The sequence below is a fragment of the Zosterops lateralis genome (assembly GCF_965231275.1).
Source record: "Zosterops lateralis genome assembly, chromosome: 2".
In the NCBI taxonomy this organism is placed as follows: Eukaryota; Metazoa; Chordata; class Aves; order Passeriformes; family Zosteropidae; genus Zosterops; species Zosterops lateralis.
In genome coordinates this window covers 29,263,257-29,282,807 of record NC_139763.1, presented here as the reverse complement: position 1 = coordinate 29,282,807, position 19,551 = coordinate 29,263,257, and the positions used below count along the sequence as shown (strand labels likewise).

At 35.3% G+C, this 19,551-nt stretch overlaps 1 protein-coding gene across 1 annotated transcript in view; it reads left to right on the top strand.

Moving 5' to 3' along the window:
* MRPS9 (mitochondrial ribosomal protein S9) overlaps positions 1–16,390 on the top strand; it is a 34,101-nt gene extending 17,711 nt beyond the window's left edge. The window contains exons 5-11 of the mRNA XM_083885191.1: positions 145–224; positions 6,477–6,559; positions 9,334–9,409; positions 12,069–12,237; positions 13,674–13,782; positions 14,633–14,802; positions 16,183–16,390. Of these exons, the coding sequence (XP_083741317.1) occupies positions 145–224; positions 6,477–6,559; positions 9,334–9,409; positions 12,069–12,237; positions 13,674–13,782; positions 14,633–14,802; positions 16,183–16,274 (779 nt within the window). The 3' untranslated portion in view covers positions 16,275–16,390. The remainder of the gene's footprint in view (positions 1–144; positions 225–6,476; positions 6,560–9,333; positions 9,410–12,068; positions 12,238–13,673; positions 13,783–14,632; positions 14,803–16,182) is intronic.
* The last annotated feature ends 3,161 nt before the right edge of the window (positions 16,391–19,551 follow it).

The following is a 19,551-nucleotide window of genomic DNA, read 5'->3' as shown; positions in this document are numbered from 1 at the left end:
AGGCAGTTTGAACACCTGTAAAATGTCTTTGTTCTCTGATATTTAAAAAGACAATCAGTATTATGAGAGAGGTTTATAGCTGCAGTTAAATTAAATTTTTTGGTGATTGTATATGGTTTCTTGTCTAATCTTACCTTCCATTAGAAATCCAGTGGGGAGAAGATGGCCGACCATTTCACTTCCTCTTTTATACTGGCAAGCAGTCATATTATTCATTAATGCATGTAAGTATTTTATCTGTAATAAATAATGCCAGCTCCCAGTCAAATGCATGTTATTCTAGAGGTGCTGCTCAGGAGCTCCTGTGTTTAGTTATGTTTTCACAGTAGGCCACCACTGAAGCTACATGCAGTGTGTATTTTTGTGTCACAGTATTAATTATTATGGGCATTTTTAAGTCACATCTAAGAGAACATACTATGTAATAGTTGTTCCTTTAATTTTTGGTCCATTTTACAGTTTTGTCTATGGACTGGTTTTGAATAGTCTGAACACTTTCCTGTAGGCTATATCTACTTGGTAGCAAAAGATTAGTAGTGGAGAATGCATATACAACAAAAATAGCTAGTTCTAGCAAAGTTCATTGTAGAATAAAAAAATAGTTCTTTTTTTCCTCTGTGAAGGGCAAAGCTATAGGAAATGTTATTTGTGGTGACATTTAGTGTGAAGAAAATTTGCATTTAAACTGCTTAATTGATTTTTCTAAGATGGTTCCATTCATGCAAACTTAAGGCTTTTTCTGATTAATATGGTTCCAGGAGTAAAGGATCTGCATCTTTTACCTTTATGAAAAAAGCTGTATCTAATAGAACACCACTAGACCCTGAGTCTTGACATGGGCTATGAACAGACCTTTCATATCTGTGACTATCAGTAGCACAAGCATTATCTACATCTTTAGAAAAGTCTATGGAAAGACATTAACATTTCTTATGTGTGCATATAGAAGACAAAAGCATTAATAACGTATAATGTAATAATGCAAAAATATTTAATTGGGGATTCATGTCAGATTTTGTTTCCTCATCAGATAGTTTTAAGGAGTTAGTTCTGTGGTTTGTCTGTCAGTCTGTCAGAAAAACAAACTTTATGGTCACAAATTCAGTGCACAGTTTTACTGAGTATAGTGTTTTTATTAGAATGATCTGATATTTATTTGCGTTCTGTGTACCCAAAGGACAAAATCCCCTCTTGTCAGGTACATTTATTTCTTTGGGAGAATAAAAAATGCCCCCACTTTTTTCTTTTTCTTTTTTTTTTTTCTTCTTTTTTTTTTTTCTTATTTTGTTGACCTTGGGCAAATGAGCTTCTTGCCCTGGCAGAAATGAAATGAATGATAAATGTAGAGAGTGTCTTTGCTGAGTAATGGAGCTGCAGCATAGGCTTTCCACAGAGGTTTTCTCCTGCACAGCCCGAGGCAGCCCGAGGACCCCTGCTGTTCATTTAAATAGGTATGTCAAATCTGCCTCGAAACGCCGCTGGTTTGATCTGTGGTAATATTTGTGAAGGTTCCATATGGACTTGAGCCCCCTGCAGTGCTAAGAAATAATGTACAACGCTTCATGGTGCAGACGCAAATTTTCTCTGAAAAGGGATGCAATGCTGCGTTTTAGCTGTCGGAGAGGATGATGGAGCTGACGCGCTAGGCCTGTCAACTTGTTACACGGATGGGTTGCACGCAGCAAGGCTGTGGAAAATCTGTGCCTTTTAACTTTTCTACTTAATCACGGTTGTAGCATTGCCTTTAGACTGTATGCTACATTAATTCTCTTCCTGCCTTCTGCCTTTCATCCCAAGTTTCACGGAAAAAAGTAAAGCATGCAGGTCTTGTAGAGGAGCCTTATCAAACAGCTGTCATCTGACAAGCCATTTGCATTTGTTTTGGCTGAAATAGAGCAACCCAAGGGCAAGATGTTTTGTTGCATTCCATCATAATGAAGAAATTACAAATTTTACAAGGAGCTCAAGTTTATTTTTAGCTCTTCCTAGCAGTTAGAGTATGCAAGCTTGCCTTGGAAATCTCTAAAAGTATAGTGCCCGTTTTGTTTCTAAGAGCGTGGCAACCACCTTCAAACAAATGGCCTTGACAAATGCATTTTTCATTAGTATAGGATACTTGAGTGTTCTTCAACTGTTTCTGAATATTTTTGTTAAATAGGCTTCTATAAATGTAAATCCATTAAGTGAGATTTAACAGGGTTTTTTAAGTCGGCCTAATGAAAGCCAAAATCCGCATGAAATTCCCAACATTGTTTTTACCACTTCTTAAACTAATTTAACAAAATGTATTCTTAAGTCTCAAAGCTAATGAATTTGTCCAGAAAAGAGTTATACGCTAATACAGCCTAGTGTAAGTAATCAATCCGATTTGAGGATGTCTTTTAAATTGCTACATTAAATCTAATAAACAGGATAAATGTATTATTTAGCCTAAACTTGTATGCCATTAATTACTGCATAGGCTCATGTGAAACTCGAATTGTATTACTTGTTAGTTATATAACTGAGCATAGCGTTATTGTTTAGTTAGTTATTAGTTTAGCTAAGAAATAATATTGTCCACTTAAAATAAACTATCTTTGTATGTATTATAATTGCCAATGCATGTGTTTGGCTTTCAGCATAAAATGAACTACCATACAAGATATTTGTTACATGCGTAATTGTTTTTGTTCTGCTTGTTGAATAAAGTTTAGCTGTAGGGAAAAGGACAATTTATTTTTCTTCTGCTACACAATAAACAGAATGTTTATTGCATGAAACACTGTTTCACAAATGTTCGATAGTACCTTTGATCATCATTTAACTTACAGATTTTTTAGAATAATATAATTTTTGTAATGTGTAGAGCAAGACAAAATGGTGTCTTCGTACCATTGTGTACAGGAAAACATGCTTACACATTTTTTAGAAATATCAGGGCTTGTGGATTGACTAATGCTCTAACGATTGAACATTTTAACTCTCAAAAATATTCCAAAACTTAAAACCCTTCAAAGTGTATGCTGAACTCAAAACGCAAGAAACGAATTAAAGTGCAAACTGAGGTAAAATGTGGGCTCTGCAGCATATCTTAACTCTAATGTTAATAGAATTTTTTCCCCTGGAAAGATCTCTTCTAGGATTTCATTTGCTGATTTCTTCCCTATTTTTTAATGCAGAGTAAAATATTTTTTTATTATTTTAAGTGTCCTTGTAGAGATCTGAAATTTGATCTCTCTATTAGAAATGGAAGCGTTTCAGTACATAGTCAATCTTGTAAAATCAGCTATTTTGATTGTGTAATAGCTGAGTTTACAAGACACACAGATGTGTACAGTCATGAATTGGACTATTGAATCCTCAAGTGATTAGTAAAATCTTCACCTGCCAGCTTTGAAAAAGCAAGTGTTTCTTCAGAAGCTTTCTTTAGCCGTTGGGGAGTGAAGATTTGTCAGATAAATTATTGGGCATTACATGTGATTCCTGATTTTGCAAAGGCTCATCCACATACTTTACTTCACACGTGAGTGGTTCTTTCAGTCTGTTGGCTTTATCTCTATACAGAGATTAGATACATGCATCAATTTTTTTTTTTTTTTGTGCTTCAGACCAAAATTTTATAAGAGTTGCAAGTCCACTTTCATTGCCAGAAATATGTAGGAAATTACATTTAACATTTCTCTTATACTTGGAATTACTTTAAAATGCTACTTTTCAATGTTGCTTGACTTCATCTCCCATGTAAAGGGTTCTTTGTCTCAATAGACATGATTGCTATAATTTAACCAGAACAGTTTAAAGAGATCATTTTAATTCTTAAAAGTGCATGTTCTTAGAACTTAAATGGGCTATGGAGTGTTGATGTTCTTTTGGATTACCTAGGGAGGGTCTTCAGGAAAATTTTGTTGCTGCAGCTGTTCTAAAGCTTTTTGTCATTGTAACTGACAATTAATTTCTGAGGTTAAAAATTGGTAGATGGTATCCCATATCTCATTTTATTTGCCTGTGTTTATCAATAGTTTCCAAATATGACAAAATCTGTAAGTCTTCTTTTAACTTATGTTACCTGAAAATACTTGAGTTGCTGTTTAGAAGCAATTCTGACTCTAGTCAGTCTGTCTTAAGGGGACAGCTTTGATTACTTCCGTGTTCTTTTTTAAGAACTGTGTTGTAGCTGTGTTGAGCTCCTGTTTATGCATTTTTGCTGACCATACCAATAAATAGTGTATGCCAAAATGTATTGGAGGAGGATGGGTGTTTGTGGGGAGGCAGACGGGACTGCTTTTGCAGGTCAAGTGGTGACACCCTCTGCCTTTGAAGGCAAGAGGTAAGTCAAGAGTAGCAGTAAGGTGAAAAACCTCCTTACACATTTATAAGACCTAATAACTCAGTACCTCTTCTAAGCATCTGACACCAAAATATCATCTTGGTGCCTGGTTTGATTTCTTCCAAACACAGAAACTTGTGGAGCTCATCAGATTCAGTCTCTAACACTGTTCCAGCTGAGCTCTCCCCAGCTTGCTGAGGGCCAGACACAGCTTTCCTTCCTTCCCCTTCTCTTCCCTTGCTCCATGGCCCCAAGCAGAAGCTTCCATACTCATTCTTTTCCATGTCTTAACTACAGATACCTAAAAATTGCTTGGTGCAGACACACTTGATGCTCTCTAACTCAAACAATGTTTGTGCTTTTAATGTATAGGCAATAATTTTTGAAGCCTAATGGTCAGCTCTGAATGGAGTTAAGATTACTAGAGTGATGTGACATAAATCTTGCCCACAGTAGTGATACCATGTCCTGTTTTCTCAGAGGACTACAGTTATATTTGTGAGGTTTGGAAATACTTGAAAATAGGATTTCTGCTCTTTTATGTAATGTTGCCTATGTTTGAGGACAAGTAAAGTTTTTTTTCGGTTGAAAATTTTTCCTAGTTCCATTCTGAATTATCTCATGAAAAATAAAGGCTTTCTAAAAGGCTTATTGCTATAATATACGAATTCTCATGCTCTCTCGAAAGGAATGATTTTGTACTTCAAGGTTTTTAACTGCAGAATTATTTTAAAAATGTTTTGTTCCGCTGCACCATTAAAAATGTCATCAGTGACCTGCGTCAGAGACTTCAGTGAGTTGTCCCTATTTAAATGCTTTGAGTGCGGTTCAGATAACAATCTGTTCTTTGTTCATACATTTTAAGTACAAATATTTTTAGTGTATGTGCAGGTGTATTTTGTATTAGTGAAAAAATCAGCTTGAACAGTAGGTGTTTATAACTAAGCAAGGGGCTTCTATTTTGGGGTTATTTTTAAGCTGTTGCAGAAATTTCACTGCATCCTGTTATAAATCCCAGTTTTATGTTAAGAACTAGTATTTCATTGGTTAATCTGTGACAGCAACAGAGTTGTCTCATGTTTCTTCCTTTACTGTTTTTTTTTGAAAGTAATACAATTTTAAAAACCCCAAACCATTGTTTCTTGTCCCCACTAATTCTTACACTGTTGTTTCTCTCTAGTATTTGCTAAAAGTCATAATAGTATGGTATAGGAAAGTGACTATAAGCTTTCTATTTCACTGGTAAATGAAAGTAAATTATTTGGCATAGAAGTACTTGGTTGTAGTACAACTGCTCTGTTGTTTCAATATAATCTCTAATTATTTCTCCAAATGCTCCTATTTACTTTTGCAGATCCCTGTTGTAATTAAGAGTATTCAATGTTACATTTTAGAACAGATAGTCTTCCTAAGTTTCTGAGCTGAAAAAAAACCCTAAAAATACTTTATTTAAAATGTGTTTCTTGTGTAGTATTTTTACTGTGTCATTTTTGAATATTTCCCTCTCTTGTTTTTTTCTTTCTTTTTTCCTGAAGTACTAAATCACTGTTACATCATGGTTTGAAAATATTAACATAGCTAAGAATTTTGTGAAAACTATTTAAAAATACAGAGTAAGTACACCTGCACAGTTGAAAGAATAGAAATTCTTTCTATAGTAAATGTGTAACTTTGTGTCCATGTAGACATGCCAGGGTAAGAAGTCGTGACTGATACAGATGACCAGTAAATGTGACACTTCTACATGTACAAAAATCTTAACTAAATGAAATTAAGTAAGTCTTAAACCTTGTCAGTATTTTGAGGAAGTCAGACCAAAATGTGAATGCACTGATGAAATTACTGTGCAGTATGTTTTGGAGTTGTATTCATTATATAAATGTAGTTGTCTTTCTGTATACAGTTGAGAAATTTTTTTACAAGCATATGTAAGAAGGCAAAAAAACACTGTAGCAGAATTCAAAATCAAATATTTTGAACTGCATGTGATTTTTTTTTTTTTTTTTTTTTTTTTTTTTTTTTTTTTTTTTTGTCAGAGCTCTGGTTGTTTTCTGACCTCTGTATTTTAAGCGTTTGAAGAATAAAACCGCATAGATGTGTTTTAAGTAGCAAAATTTAAATATTAAAAGAAAAAATCTATTTAAATACTTCTTCATATACATTTAAGGAAACATATGAAAAATTGCTGAATGTTCAGAAACATCAAGATGAACTGATAGCTCAAGACCTTCCTCTTCAGAAGGAAAAAAGGTAAGCTTCTAATTAGAATGAATATTGGTAGTAGTTTTCTTAATGCTTTCATACTCCTAGTGCTTTCATACTCTGTTTTGACTCTTCTGGTAGTTCCCCACACTACCTGCCTTCTATTCCACAAACACTTTTTTTTTTTGCACTATTCCTTGTGTAATATTTTGCTCTATTCCTTGTGTAATATTTGTATGGTAATTTCGTGTTGAAAAGTTTTACCAGATATGTGTGAAGCACTCACTTCTCATTGTTAGAGTAAGGAAACCCCATTTATTTCTCTTTAATCTCCCTCTACTCTTTTCAATATTCTTTGCTTCATAAAAGTTCTGAAGTGTGATTTGAAAAATAAACAGGAAATATCCAGAATTCTATGTTTCTGTATGAATTATATGTATATTCATATATATTAATGTTTTTATATATATAAGTTTATATATATAAAATATATAACTTTATATATATAAAACTTTTCTAATTATGTCTTTTATTAAAGCATTTTGAAAGAAGGAGGTAAACTTTTTATAAGAAAACAAGGACTTTTGAAGTACCAACTACATTGTTCCTGCTTTAAAAATCTCAAGACCTAAGGCTGACCTCTTTAATTACAGTTCTTGAATATTTTAACTTACCAATATTTAAATTTAAGAGTCTCAAAATACTTAAATTCACTATTTTTCTTCTAATGGCTTTGAATAGAAATCATCAAAACCTAGTAATTTTAGAAAAGCTCATTTGGTTGTATTTCTCTAATTGTCACCACTAGTTAGTAATTGAATTTAGTGTCTCTTTTTTCCTGTTTAACTTCTCCGGTATGCACAGCAAGCTCTTCATCTAGTTAGCCACTGGACAGAAAAGACCCATGTCAGCCAGAAGCTATGGGAAATCTACAGTTGTTGGTTTCTAAGTGTATCCAGTCAGGATGTGCTTTTAAGTGCTGTTTGCTCCTCTTAGACTGTAGTCTTGATTTTTTTATTTTGCAATTTCTTGCAAGGATTTTATATTAAAAAATTTAGGTTAAGAAGTGTTTAAAAAAATGAATACAGCTAGGAAGGTTTGGTTTAGGCATTTACTGCTTTTCTGTATAGTTACTTTTCTCCAAGTCCCAAGTTGTTTTTATCTTTGTTATTGCTGTGTATTTTCTAGCCAGATTTATTCATTGCTCCAGGAGCATATCGTGTTGGTTTGTCACTTCTTCGTTTTAGCCATTTGTTATTTATGTTAGGAAGAGAAAGAATTAATTTGCTGAGATTATTTCAATTTCTTAAATCACAGAAGTTCATGTTTCTTCATGATATAAATAGTATTCTATGACCCACAGGATGTTTTATTATAGATTCGTGTTAGGTTCTGAGCAGACAAAGAGAACAAATGAATTTAGTTTCTTGCTGCATGCTGCTGAAAAATAGCCTGACTCCTTACAGAGCTCAGCCAGTGGATTTACTGATGTGAAAAACGACCTAAAGCTAGTCAAAGATGAAAGGTTTTTTTCCCTGTTAGGTTTATAAAGCTTGGAGAATTTAAAGGATTTTTGAGACTTACTTCTCATGCTGGATATGGTACTTCCTCTGAGATTAGTCTGGATAGGAAAATTTATCTCCTAAGTGTAGGTAGAGGGTTGGTGGGAAGGGCTGTTTTTTCGGTCTGAGAGGCATGGAGTTTGTTTGGGTTTGGTTTGGGGTTTTTTCCCAGAAAATAACCTATTGTGAATGTGTTCTGTAATATTAACTGTAGGGTTAGGACGTGATACTTCAAGTTTATAGAGTTTTACATGCAAGAAATTTTTTCCAGCTTCAGTGGAAGTAACAAGTAAGAATATGTAAATGTAAGTATATGTTTGAGCCTGTCAGGATTGGAAGCTTTTAAAAATCATTGTTAGAATCTGCATTGTTCTGAATAATCCTTTCTCGTGTCCTGACTCAGAAAAGCATCAAAATGCATGCTTGAGAAGTAGTACTCCTTAAAAACACCTTCAGAAGGAGTGTTTTACTGGATCACAGCTTCCTTAATGCTGCTGAAAACACTGTTTCTAAAAAACCCAAGGAGTTAAGAAGCTAGCCACATCTTTGCCTTAAATATAGTTGATAATGTTAGTATGTATATTTATGGATGTTTAGTTGGTCACTTCAAATCATACACATTTCAAAGATTCACTTCAAGCATTGTTTTTTCTTTGATTAGCATCTCTGTATGAGGCTGTTTTCTTTAGAAATTTCTGCTTTAGTTATCATCAGTGCAGTCACTGTGCTGAGCAGCTCAAGATTACTCAGTAGATAGAATACAGGGTGTCACTGCTATGTTAGTACGTTGACTATGCTTACTGCTAATGCTGTGCTTTATATTAATCAGAAAAGTAAAGACTAGCAGCAAAAGAATTTGATTTTAACATTCTGCCTTTGATTCTGCTCTTTGCTGCTAGCAAACCAAATTTTTCCTGGCAGCAGGCTTTTAAAAGTAAGTCATAAGTTGAGAGGAAGATCACTTCCTATTACAGTGTTACTCTAATTCCATCTCAGACTTCAATAATATGAATAATGCATAGCTGATACTCATAATGGTCATGTGGTTAGTTCAACACATGAAGTTACCATACCTTTCAAAAGGTAGATCTTTTAAAATCAACGTAGGCCTTCTCATGTTTACTATAGGAATGTGATCTGCAATAATTTGTAATGGAAAATGTATTTCTGAACAAAGACTGACTGGATGTGTGGTCTTTTGTGATGTAACTCTAATTGCATGGTTAATTAAAGGAAGAATATATGTGATATTTTAAACAGAAACCTGGCTGGCAGCAGATGGCTGACTAAGATTGAATTGGAAGAAATGTTGGTAGAAAAAATGTCAGATGATGATGTAAGTAATTAATCGTCCCAATCTTAAGGAAGCTTGTGTCTTAAAAATATGGCTTCTGGGTGTGTTTTTGGGTACTGGAAAGGTATTATGCAGAAGCAGGTGCTCTTCAAAAGAGTTTTCTGTCTTCTGATGAAGTCTATATATGTTCACAGCACTGTCACATTCATGTTGTTTTGAAATTACTTGTATTGATATTTATCTAGCACAACAGAGAACTCTTAAGAACTTTCCATTGTTACTACCATAATTTCTCCTGGCAACATTGTGAGACCTAGAGCACTTGTTCTTTGTTATCTAGTTACGTGGTCAAGAATGAGGTATAAGAATTTATTATAGAAATAGTCATTTATTGTAGTTACAAATGAAAAATAGGACTAGAAGCTCTGTTACTAATTACAAGAGAAGGGGTAAATATTCAACATGGGGAAATGTGACGGATTTGTACAATAGTAAACCTGCATAGAGTTAGATTATTTAATGTTAAGGATGATATGGTAATGATAGAAAAATAAAAGAGGGCTTACTAGAAATAAGGAGTCCTTTTTCATAGTAATTGACTACAAAATCAAATAACAGAAACAAGACACAAAGCTGTATAGATCTGTGGTTTGATACAGATATCCCCTGTTACATTCTCCTTGGTATGGAGATGGTGGGCGAGAGGAGAGTTTTGCAATTTCCTGCAAACTGTATAACTCTGCAGAGTTGGAGTCATCCTTTACATCTGTCTCTGGGGATAAGACTATTCATCCTAATAGTCATATATATTTTTTTCTCACTGAGAACTTTTCCCTACAGTCCCCTGAACAGCATTGGGTTTTGTAACAGCAGGTTCAGTCTAAATGGCCAGCTTTTGGAAGCTTGAATATGACAGTACCAGAGAATGTAACTGTATTTGTCTGAACATTCCAAGTGTTTTCTCACCTAGAAGCAGTGTTCCTCAATCTTGTCTGTCCTGTGAACAACAGCTTTGCAAAAATAACAGCAGCAAACATGTCCTTTGCTCAGTTGTTATCTGGAACAGTGGCATGTGATGGCTTCTTTGTCTGTGGGGGATGTAAAAAGGTGTTGAGCAGATTGTGGTCCATGAGCATAAGTTAGAAGTAGTTGTTGTAAATTCTCCATCCTCATAATAGCCAAGAGACTTCCTCTATCTTGCTCGCAGTAGAAGCCATTAAGACTTCAGTATTTTCAGTACCTCCTGCATTTGGAATGGCTATTTTTCCTCTCCATGTGCAGATCTACTTGTACAGCCAAACATGGGAAGTTTGGTGTTCTTCAGTGCTTGGTTTTAATACAGTCTACATCTGTAAAAGTACTTTGCAATTAACTTAAAAAAACCCCAACTAGCCAAAAACCTACACCAAACCTTTATACATATTGGCCTCTCCGTTGTAAGACCACAAAGCCTCAGACTGTAGTAAAAAACATTTGAAATTACTCAGTATAAGCTGCCAGTATTACCTGCTCAAATTCTTACCTTTCGCCACTGCAACAAAAATTTCAGTGGTGTGTACATTATTAAACAAAATCAGAACTATTGATTTTTTTCCCTTTGCACTCTCCAAGTGAAAACTGTTGGGAGCTTTCTACTTCTATAGTATCTATAATTTCTACATTTTTGTATTTCCATATTTCTGCTCTTCAAAGACTTTCCAAAGTCTGTGTCATATTGTTAGGTAGAAATAGTTTTCAAGTGCTATCAAAGTTCCAGGGACTGTTATTAAGTTAAAATAAAAGTAGTAGTTTTGTGCTAGAGAAGACTCTCTGGTAACAAAGAGAAGAACAAATATTTGCAATAATGGCTTGTGAGTAAAAAAACCTTGTAAAATCAGGTTCTGATATCTACATGAAAAATCCATTTTTGATGGTATGATACCTTCATATCTGGTGACAGCTGTCTGGAGCTCCTGCCAGTAACACTTGGTAACAGGACATCCCAGCTTTTGGCACAAATGGGTTAACACACTGGTGGTACTCTTTAATCACATGTTGAAGAACTTTGGAGGGAAGTACAAGGGGGAAGGAGAACCACACAGTAGTGAAGGATAATTTATTTCAAGAGGTTGCCCTTTAAGTCAAGTATCTCTTGAATTTTTAAATACCTTGATTGTTCAGTTTTAAAGGAAATCATAAACATTAAAGTAATTCAGCTTGAACAGCCAAAGATAGGCATTTTTTGTATATGTTATGAAATATAATCATTTATGAGATTCAGTTCAGTGAAATGAAATTATTTCCAAATCAGTGAATATGCTGACTTACTAAAAAGCAGGTGAAAATCTTTCCCTTTCCCTATTTTAATAAAACAATAATAAAGTAATTAGACATCCCCCAATGGTTTTTTTTTGGTTGGTTTGTTTTTTTTTTTAAGTGAGATGAACTTCATTCTAATACAATAATCCTTTATTTAAAAGGGGTTGGTTATGCTTTGGAGTAAAGTTTCACTGTTTTCCGAGGAAAGAACTAGATGGCTTTAGTCACACAGAAAATGATGCAACTGCATGCTGTTCTTAAATCAGCATGTAGGTGCAAAAGTGTCATCTTGTCAAAAATCATCAATAAAAGTGAAGTAGGAAAGATCCATTAAATAAAAATAGAAAGTTTTTGCAAATGCAATTACACACGCATACTTTAATGAAGTCTTGTTGTCTTACAGTATTCAAGATTTATTCGACTCTTAGAAAAATTGGTAGCATTGCCATGTGCTGACCTCGAAGAGAAGTACATACAGAAATTTTCCAAAGAAGTTCCTGCACAGTTGCAGAAGGTGCTTATTGAGCCCTTGCAGTATGATGAGCGAGGAGTGGCCTTCAGCACAGGGGAAGGTAATAATTCCAAGTTGATTGGTAACAATGCAGACTTTGTTCCTCTTCAAACTGCTTTCTTTATAGTATGTACAACACTGCTGAAAGTGTCACTACTTCATTTTATATGCTCTTATATATGTATACTGCATGTATAGCTGTTAGTGATGTTGTGGAACGCCAAGACACGGACTGGTCAGAAAGTACAAATTTTTGGCGCAGGCTCCTATCATCTGTTTTTTATATATGTATCTCTATACTGTGATAGTGTTAGAGGTTATAGGATACAAAAGGACTTTCATTTTTTTCGCCAGAACTGACTGCTGAACATAAAGAGTGGGGGACTGCAGGAGCACAAACACATGAATAATTCCATGGATGTAACAGTCTTGTTGCTTATATAACAACAGCATGCTTAGATTACTGAGTAACCTTTATCATGCCTTTTGTAGGCAGTCTAGCAAAGGGGAACTTTGAAAATGCAAAAAATAACTTGCAAGACATTTGGATATTTACGAACAGCCTAGGAAAATGTGAAGGGGAAATTTCTAAATATTGTGGGACAGAGGTGGATAATGGGATATTGATCATTCATACCAAAATGGAGGGGATGTTAGTGGAAAGCCATGAAGGTCTTTGTATCTTCTAAACACAGGCTGTTACATTTTCATTGAAGACACACACAGCTGCAAAACAATATAACATAGGATATGAATGATTTCATAGAAAAAATAATGTGGCAACAACATGTTCAGGAAAGGCTGATGACTTTCTGGACAAAGCATGTATGCACACATACCTTTTGCTGTACATTTAAGAGGAATCTTAGAGATGATGGGTATTATGCAGCAGGCAGCAGATGATAATAAAAACAAAGGTCACAGAGAATTTGAGGGGCAGAATGGCTAGAGGGCTCTGCTTTACCTGGGTTATCTTCAAGATTACATGACAACAAAGAGATGTGAAAGCACCAAACATTAATTTATTTTTAATTGATTTTATTGATTTTATTTTTTAATTGATTTAATTTGCACTGCTTTTCAGTAGTATCTTCAGAACAGTAGTTAATGAAGTTTGATTAGCATGCAACCTGCGTGATTAAAGAAAAAACACCAGGTTTAGTAAGTTCAAAACCAGTCTTGTTTGTGCCCCATCACCCCCAAAATGAAGAAGAATGTCTTATTTGTTTCATAATTCCTTTATCAGAATGGTTGCTTCCTTTGTGCTGAAGGAGATCGGTTTCCCAACACACACTTCTCCCCCACTTAATAGACATTGATTAAAATATATTGAAAGATAGTGTTCTTTGTTTGCATTTTTTTTGGTTACCTCAGCCTGTAAAACTTAACAGCTGGCACTGTATGAATGTGTTGAGATTTGTTTAATTACTTGGGCACTTGAAGTTCTGTAGAATATTTATTGACGTCTCATAAAAGATTTGGTTTAATTCCTTTAAGGTAGAAGAAAAACTGCAAGTGCTACTGCAGTAGTTTATGACAATGGGACTGGAAAAATTACAGTAAATGGAATAGACATTTTACATTACTTCCCAGTGCTGCAGGACAGGTGAGAGCACTATGAAAATCTGTATTTTTATTGTACTTAAATTATTTCAGCAAAAGTAACACCATACAGTTATAAGTTGGCACTGTGTTGATTCTATGTTCTTGTCTCTGTATAACTACCTGTTTTATAAAAACAGGTCTTGCATTTCCTCCTAATTTTTAGTAGTTTACTGACAGGCAAGCCTTCCTCTGTGCTCCTTGCCTCACCTTTTCTGAAGGGATGCAAAAACCAAGAGCACAGACTGTTTTAATAGTTCAAATTTTAGTCCCCTTAGAAAGGGCTTGAATTTTATTTTCAAAATAAATAATAAACATTATCTTTAAGCATTTTGCAAGAGATTTGCAAATCGCATGCATGTGTAATTACTCTGGTATATAGTAAAATAGTGGAAGCAAACAAGATGAGGCTTTTCATTTAAAGCTTCAGATTTTTGAGGATGTGCACAGTCTGATGTAAAGAAGACTTCTCATTAGGCTGACATAAAGTTTCTATTCCTAATGTGATTTTTCTTTTTATTTTATATTGTGATTTTTTCAACTCAGGAATAGAGGGAGAGGTTGCTCAGTTTCAATATCCAGAGCTGATCGATCTTGACTTCCTTAGGGAAGTAGTGGAATAAAAGTAGTTGTAAAACTGAACTTAAAATACTTACCATTGGTGCTTGGAATATGCTCTTAGCTGCTAATTTCTTATTGATTTGAATGAGATATAAATGCCTTTCTGGATCTCTGGAAGCCTAAAAGTTAACTATGTTTTTGTATATACAATGGTAAGAAATGTGCATAGCATGGAACTTTATGTACATGAATCTTTTTAATTTTTTATCTTTTTTTTTTTTTCTTCCCCATAGGGAACAGTTGTTGTTCCCTTTCCAGTTTCTTGGCAGAATTGGAAAACATGATATGGTTTGCACAGTCTCTGGTGGAGGAAGATCTGCACAGGCTGGAGCAATACGTTTAGCCTCTGCAAAAGCCTTAAGGAGTTTTGTGACAGAAAAGGAGGTGGAATTCATGAGGCAAGGTAGGAACTGAAATTATTTCAATGTTTCTTAATGTGTTTCTAGTAATTAACAGAATTAATACAAGGATCATTAAGGATCAGATTTGAGTAAATAATCCCAGTGAAACCTTGTATATTGTATGAAAGGGATCTGCATTTATTTATAGACTGTTTTCATTTGTTTCCTAGCATCCTTTGTGTACATTTTGGATGACTTCTCAAGTGTTTTTCCATCTGTTCATGACCTCTTTTAGGTCTGTTAACCAGCTTATATTGCCTCAACATAGAATCACAAAACGTGAATGTGTATTCACTACTAAATAAATCTGGATCAGACATTAGTGAGCTGTAAGGTACCAAGATTGTGGTTTGTTTTTTTCTTTGCTGGTTGCGTCTTGTTCATGTTTTAAAAAGTTTTCTTCTGCAACGTAAATGCTGGAGGATTGGCTTTGAAGAGAGAGTAATGAGCATAAACATACTACATGCAACTAGCCAAACCAAGGGCACTTCTTTCCTCTCTTGCATTATTTTGTGTTTACAAGTTACCTAGGATAAGATAAGAGTTTAGATAACTGCAGGATGTGATGCTCTTTGGTGATGAGATGTCCATGCTGTTGCAGCAAATGCAGAGTTATGAGCAGTGAGCTATTAACTATGCTCCTTCTGGACTAGTAGCAAGAACATCTGCCTGTATTGGTGACAGAACAGCTGTGATTTTTTTCACTCTATTGCCAGCCATGAAACCAAAGCTGTCTTTATACTTTGCAACAAGTTTTTGACCATACCTTTTCAGCACTGGCAAGTATGACTTGCTAGGAAAACCCTTGTAAATAGACATTGTAATGAGTTTGGTGTCTCTGCTGAGATCAGAATAATTCTGAACATGTTTGGGACATTACCAAACAGACTTTCAAGTATATTTATATATATATAAAAATATATTTTTACTTCTATATAAATATACCACAAAACAGTGGTCTTCATAATGGGGAATGTGCAACTGATCCATTGGGACTTAGTATGAATGTGCTTTATATGATTCGTAAGTGAATAAATACATATATTTGGGAGTACATGCTCAAAAATACTGTTAGGACTGCATGATCAAAAAAATTTGGAGACCACTGCTGTAAAGGCTTAAAGCAATACGGGTAGATTAAAAAGAATGGGTGGTTATTTTAGTGATGTGTAAAGGAAAATATGAATGAAGTTCAGTTACTAAAGAGAAAATAAAATGTTAGAGGATCTGCTGATGCTCCTTTTACCGTTTGTGTTTCTGAACCTTTTGCCCTCTAGATGATACAAATCATACTGTTAGTGAAAGTTATTTGCTCACATGTAGTATACCTGTAGTATTAACCAGTAGCAGTAAATAAATGGGTGCTTTTCTGTGTTTTGTAGCTGGATTACTAACAGTTGATCCACGTGTGAAGGAACGAAAAAAGCCTGGTCAAGAGGGACCCAGACGGAAATTCACCTGGAAAAAGCGATAAGTCTTGAGTATTTAAAGAGTGACAAAGTGCTACCAAAACTTCAAAACATACTGATTTATGATTTAAAACTGTTGTATGAATATATTTAGTAATAAAGACTTTTTTTTCCTTTTATAATTTTTATAATTATTGTGTCTTCTGTTTAAAAAGCAACAAACAACTCTAAATTTATTTAAAATTGTGGAAAATCATGGTGCAATTTGATGGAATGCTATATCTAAATTAGTTGCCCAAATGCCAACTTTGCATCTAAACTCCAGTGAAATCAATAACAATTTATGAAACTATTGGTGGATTCTAACTTCCAGAAATCAGTCTATTTGTTTAATGATTTAGCAGTTTAAATTCTGAAATCAGGCAGCTCCTAACCAGTTATTTGGATATCTTCAGTGTGCCTCCCTTTCTGCCTCACAGGTATCTGACGATAAGAACAACTTCCTACCTAAACTGTGGTGAAGTTGAGAAGCCAGTGAGAATAGTACTGACAATTGAGGGGATGTTGAGAGAGGAACTGTCACAGAGGATAACCTTTGCCTGTAGAATCAGTTGTCTCCAGGATGCTTCCCCAGGGTAGGTAGGGAGTGATTCAGAACAAGTACCTAAAATTAGGTTCTCTGAATCACCCTCTGGAGGAGTCAGTTTTTCTGTTCTTCCCCCAAATGCAGGAAGAGCTGGAGGGATTAAGCTGAAGTTGTCTTTTAGAACACTCTTCTCCACCCCTTAAATCTCAAGGGCCCTGTTCAAGGAGGTGTGTTCCGAATATGGCTAATGCACAAAGATAGCATTGGACTCTTTGCCAAATACAGTCATAACTTTTCTGTTTTAAAATCAGAAGCAGGAGGTGATGACAGTGCTGCCCACCTCCTGTCTATAATTGTAGCCTTCCAGAATAGATTAGTGGTTACAGTGCTCACCTGAAAGCCTAAGGTTTTGGTTTATTGCCAGCTTCCTTCCTGGGATAGAGGTCAAATACTTTCAAGGAAGAGCATATCCTTCATCTGTCCTGTAGGAAGGGGGCCACAGCAAAACAGAAGATTAAGTTTATCTCACCAGGAAAAGCAGAAAAATACAACTCAGTAGTTTTAACAACAGGGCACTTTGCAGCTTTCTTTTAATTTAGAACACTTCAGTACTTGGAATTCCTTCTCCCACCCAGGTTTTTTAGGTGCTAGGGTACCTGCTCTGCTGCTTACTTGCTGTCGATCATACCAGAAGCTACACCTTAGAGGTCACAAAAGGTGCCACCAGGTCACTGCAGGTGATAAGCAACTGTAAGTGATATGTACAGGTCATTATTTTGCCAAGCAGCATTCAGGGGGGGCAACAAATAAATGGACTCATCAGCTGAGCAAAAGAGAAGATCAGAAGCTGGGTATGCATCCTTGACTGACATGTTTGTGATTCCTCTCCCCAAAGCCTGTGCTTCTTTTTAACTTTTGTTCCATGAGAATACTCTGTAAGCTTGGACAAGATTCCTCATTGCTAAGGCAGTTGACCTCAATCAGAATACATGAGGCTAAAATCACCTGAAAGGATGTTGTAGTAAGTTGAGTGTTGACCTCTTTTCTAAAGTAGTAAGTGATAGAATGAAAGGAAACCACCTAAAGTTGTGCCATGGGAGGTTTAGATTGGATATTAGGAAAACTTTCATCACCTAAAGGATTGTCTAGCACTGGATCAGGCCGTCCAGGGAAGCGGTGGAGTCTCCATCTCTGTAGCTTTTTGTAAGACATGTAGTTGTGGCACCTGGGGACATGGTTTAGTGGGGGACTTGGCACTGCTGGGTAAATGGTCAGACTGAATTTAGAGGTCTCTTCCAATGCAGAAGATTCTGTGACTGGTTAAGTTGAATTCAATAACTGAGGCAATTCACCTGTCCCTTTGAAGAGCGAATGGGAGTTTTATGTGGAAGATTCTATACTAAGGCAAATACAGAAAGGCTTAACTAGCATTTCTTTTAATTTAAATCTGAATTGCTTATGTGTAGCAAAATAACTCTGTCATGTATCAGTAGAAGTTGTGGTTTGTAATAAAAACATTCAGCCGTGCTGTGACAGGTACCTTTTGCTGTGCTCACATAACGAAATTAACATAATGACATGGTCTTGAAGGTGCTAGCTGAAGAAGATTCTGGAGATTAAATAGTAGATTTTTTATCTTAGCATCTTCTCAAATGAGAGTTGATCAGTTTGGCCACATTACTTGCCTCATTACTAGGCAAGAAGCTACAAGTGCAATAGCTTATCAGCACTTAAAACATGCAAAGTCTTCTATCATGTTTTAAAGGAACTACTAGTGTTTCACCTTCCAAAAAAGTACGGCCATGGCCTTTGATGTTTAAACTGAGCGAAGAAAATGAGATAAAATTTCAGAATTTACCCCAGCTTTTTAGGAAAGCCACTAGGAATACTAGTTAGTGCTGTGCAGCCAGGTCACTTGTGTAAAAGCTGTCTGAAAGTGTGCCAAAGGAGAAAAACATTTTTCAAAGAGGAAAAAATAAACCAACCCAGAATTGTACAGGTTTGGGGGTTTTTTTTGTTTGGTTTGTTTTGTTTTGTTTTTTTTCATTTTTCATTCCTGTGCAGGTTCCTCTCAATCATCTGCAATATGTGTCAACATTTAGGAGTTAGGAAGTTAAACAATTGTATTAAGAAAGACTACTCTATCTGTAGTCTATCTGTAGTGTTAAAGCTGACACAAGGGCAAAACTACCGTTTTTTTCACTCGTTTTTGCAGACGTCAGAAAAACTATCATGCTATCATGTGTTAGAACCAAACAAGAAAATTTATCAGGGTTGTTAATTGTTGTTTGTGACAGCAGCACAGCAATAGTACCAGTTCATCAGTTTGAATAATCTGTTTTAACTTACCGCTCCTCTTATTCCACTGCATTTCCAAAGTTACTGAGAGCAGCAGCCCTGAACACCTTCTGTGTTCAAGCCGGGCTTCTTAGGTCTCTGTTTTGAACACCTGCAATGTGGACCGACTTATTTTGCCAACAAGATTTAATATTTTAGTGTCCTGCAACAGGCACTTATACACTGAACATTAAAATATTTTCTGCAGGTGGGCAAAAAAAAAAAAAAAAAAAAAAAAAAAAAAAAAAAAAAAAGAGCCTTCCATGCTTCTTTTGGGCGATGTATGTTGTGATTCATCCCGGCTCTTTTTTTTTCTTTTTTTCTTTTTTTTTTTTCTCTCCACCAAATTGATGGTTTTGCTTTAGGATACCAAAATCGGCTGTTAAGACAGATGGGAGATGTTTTTGCTGCCGCTTCCT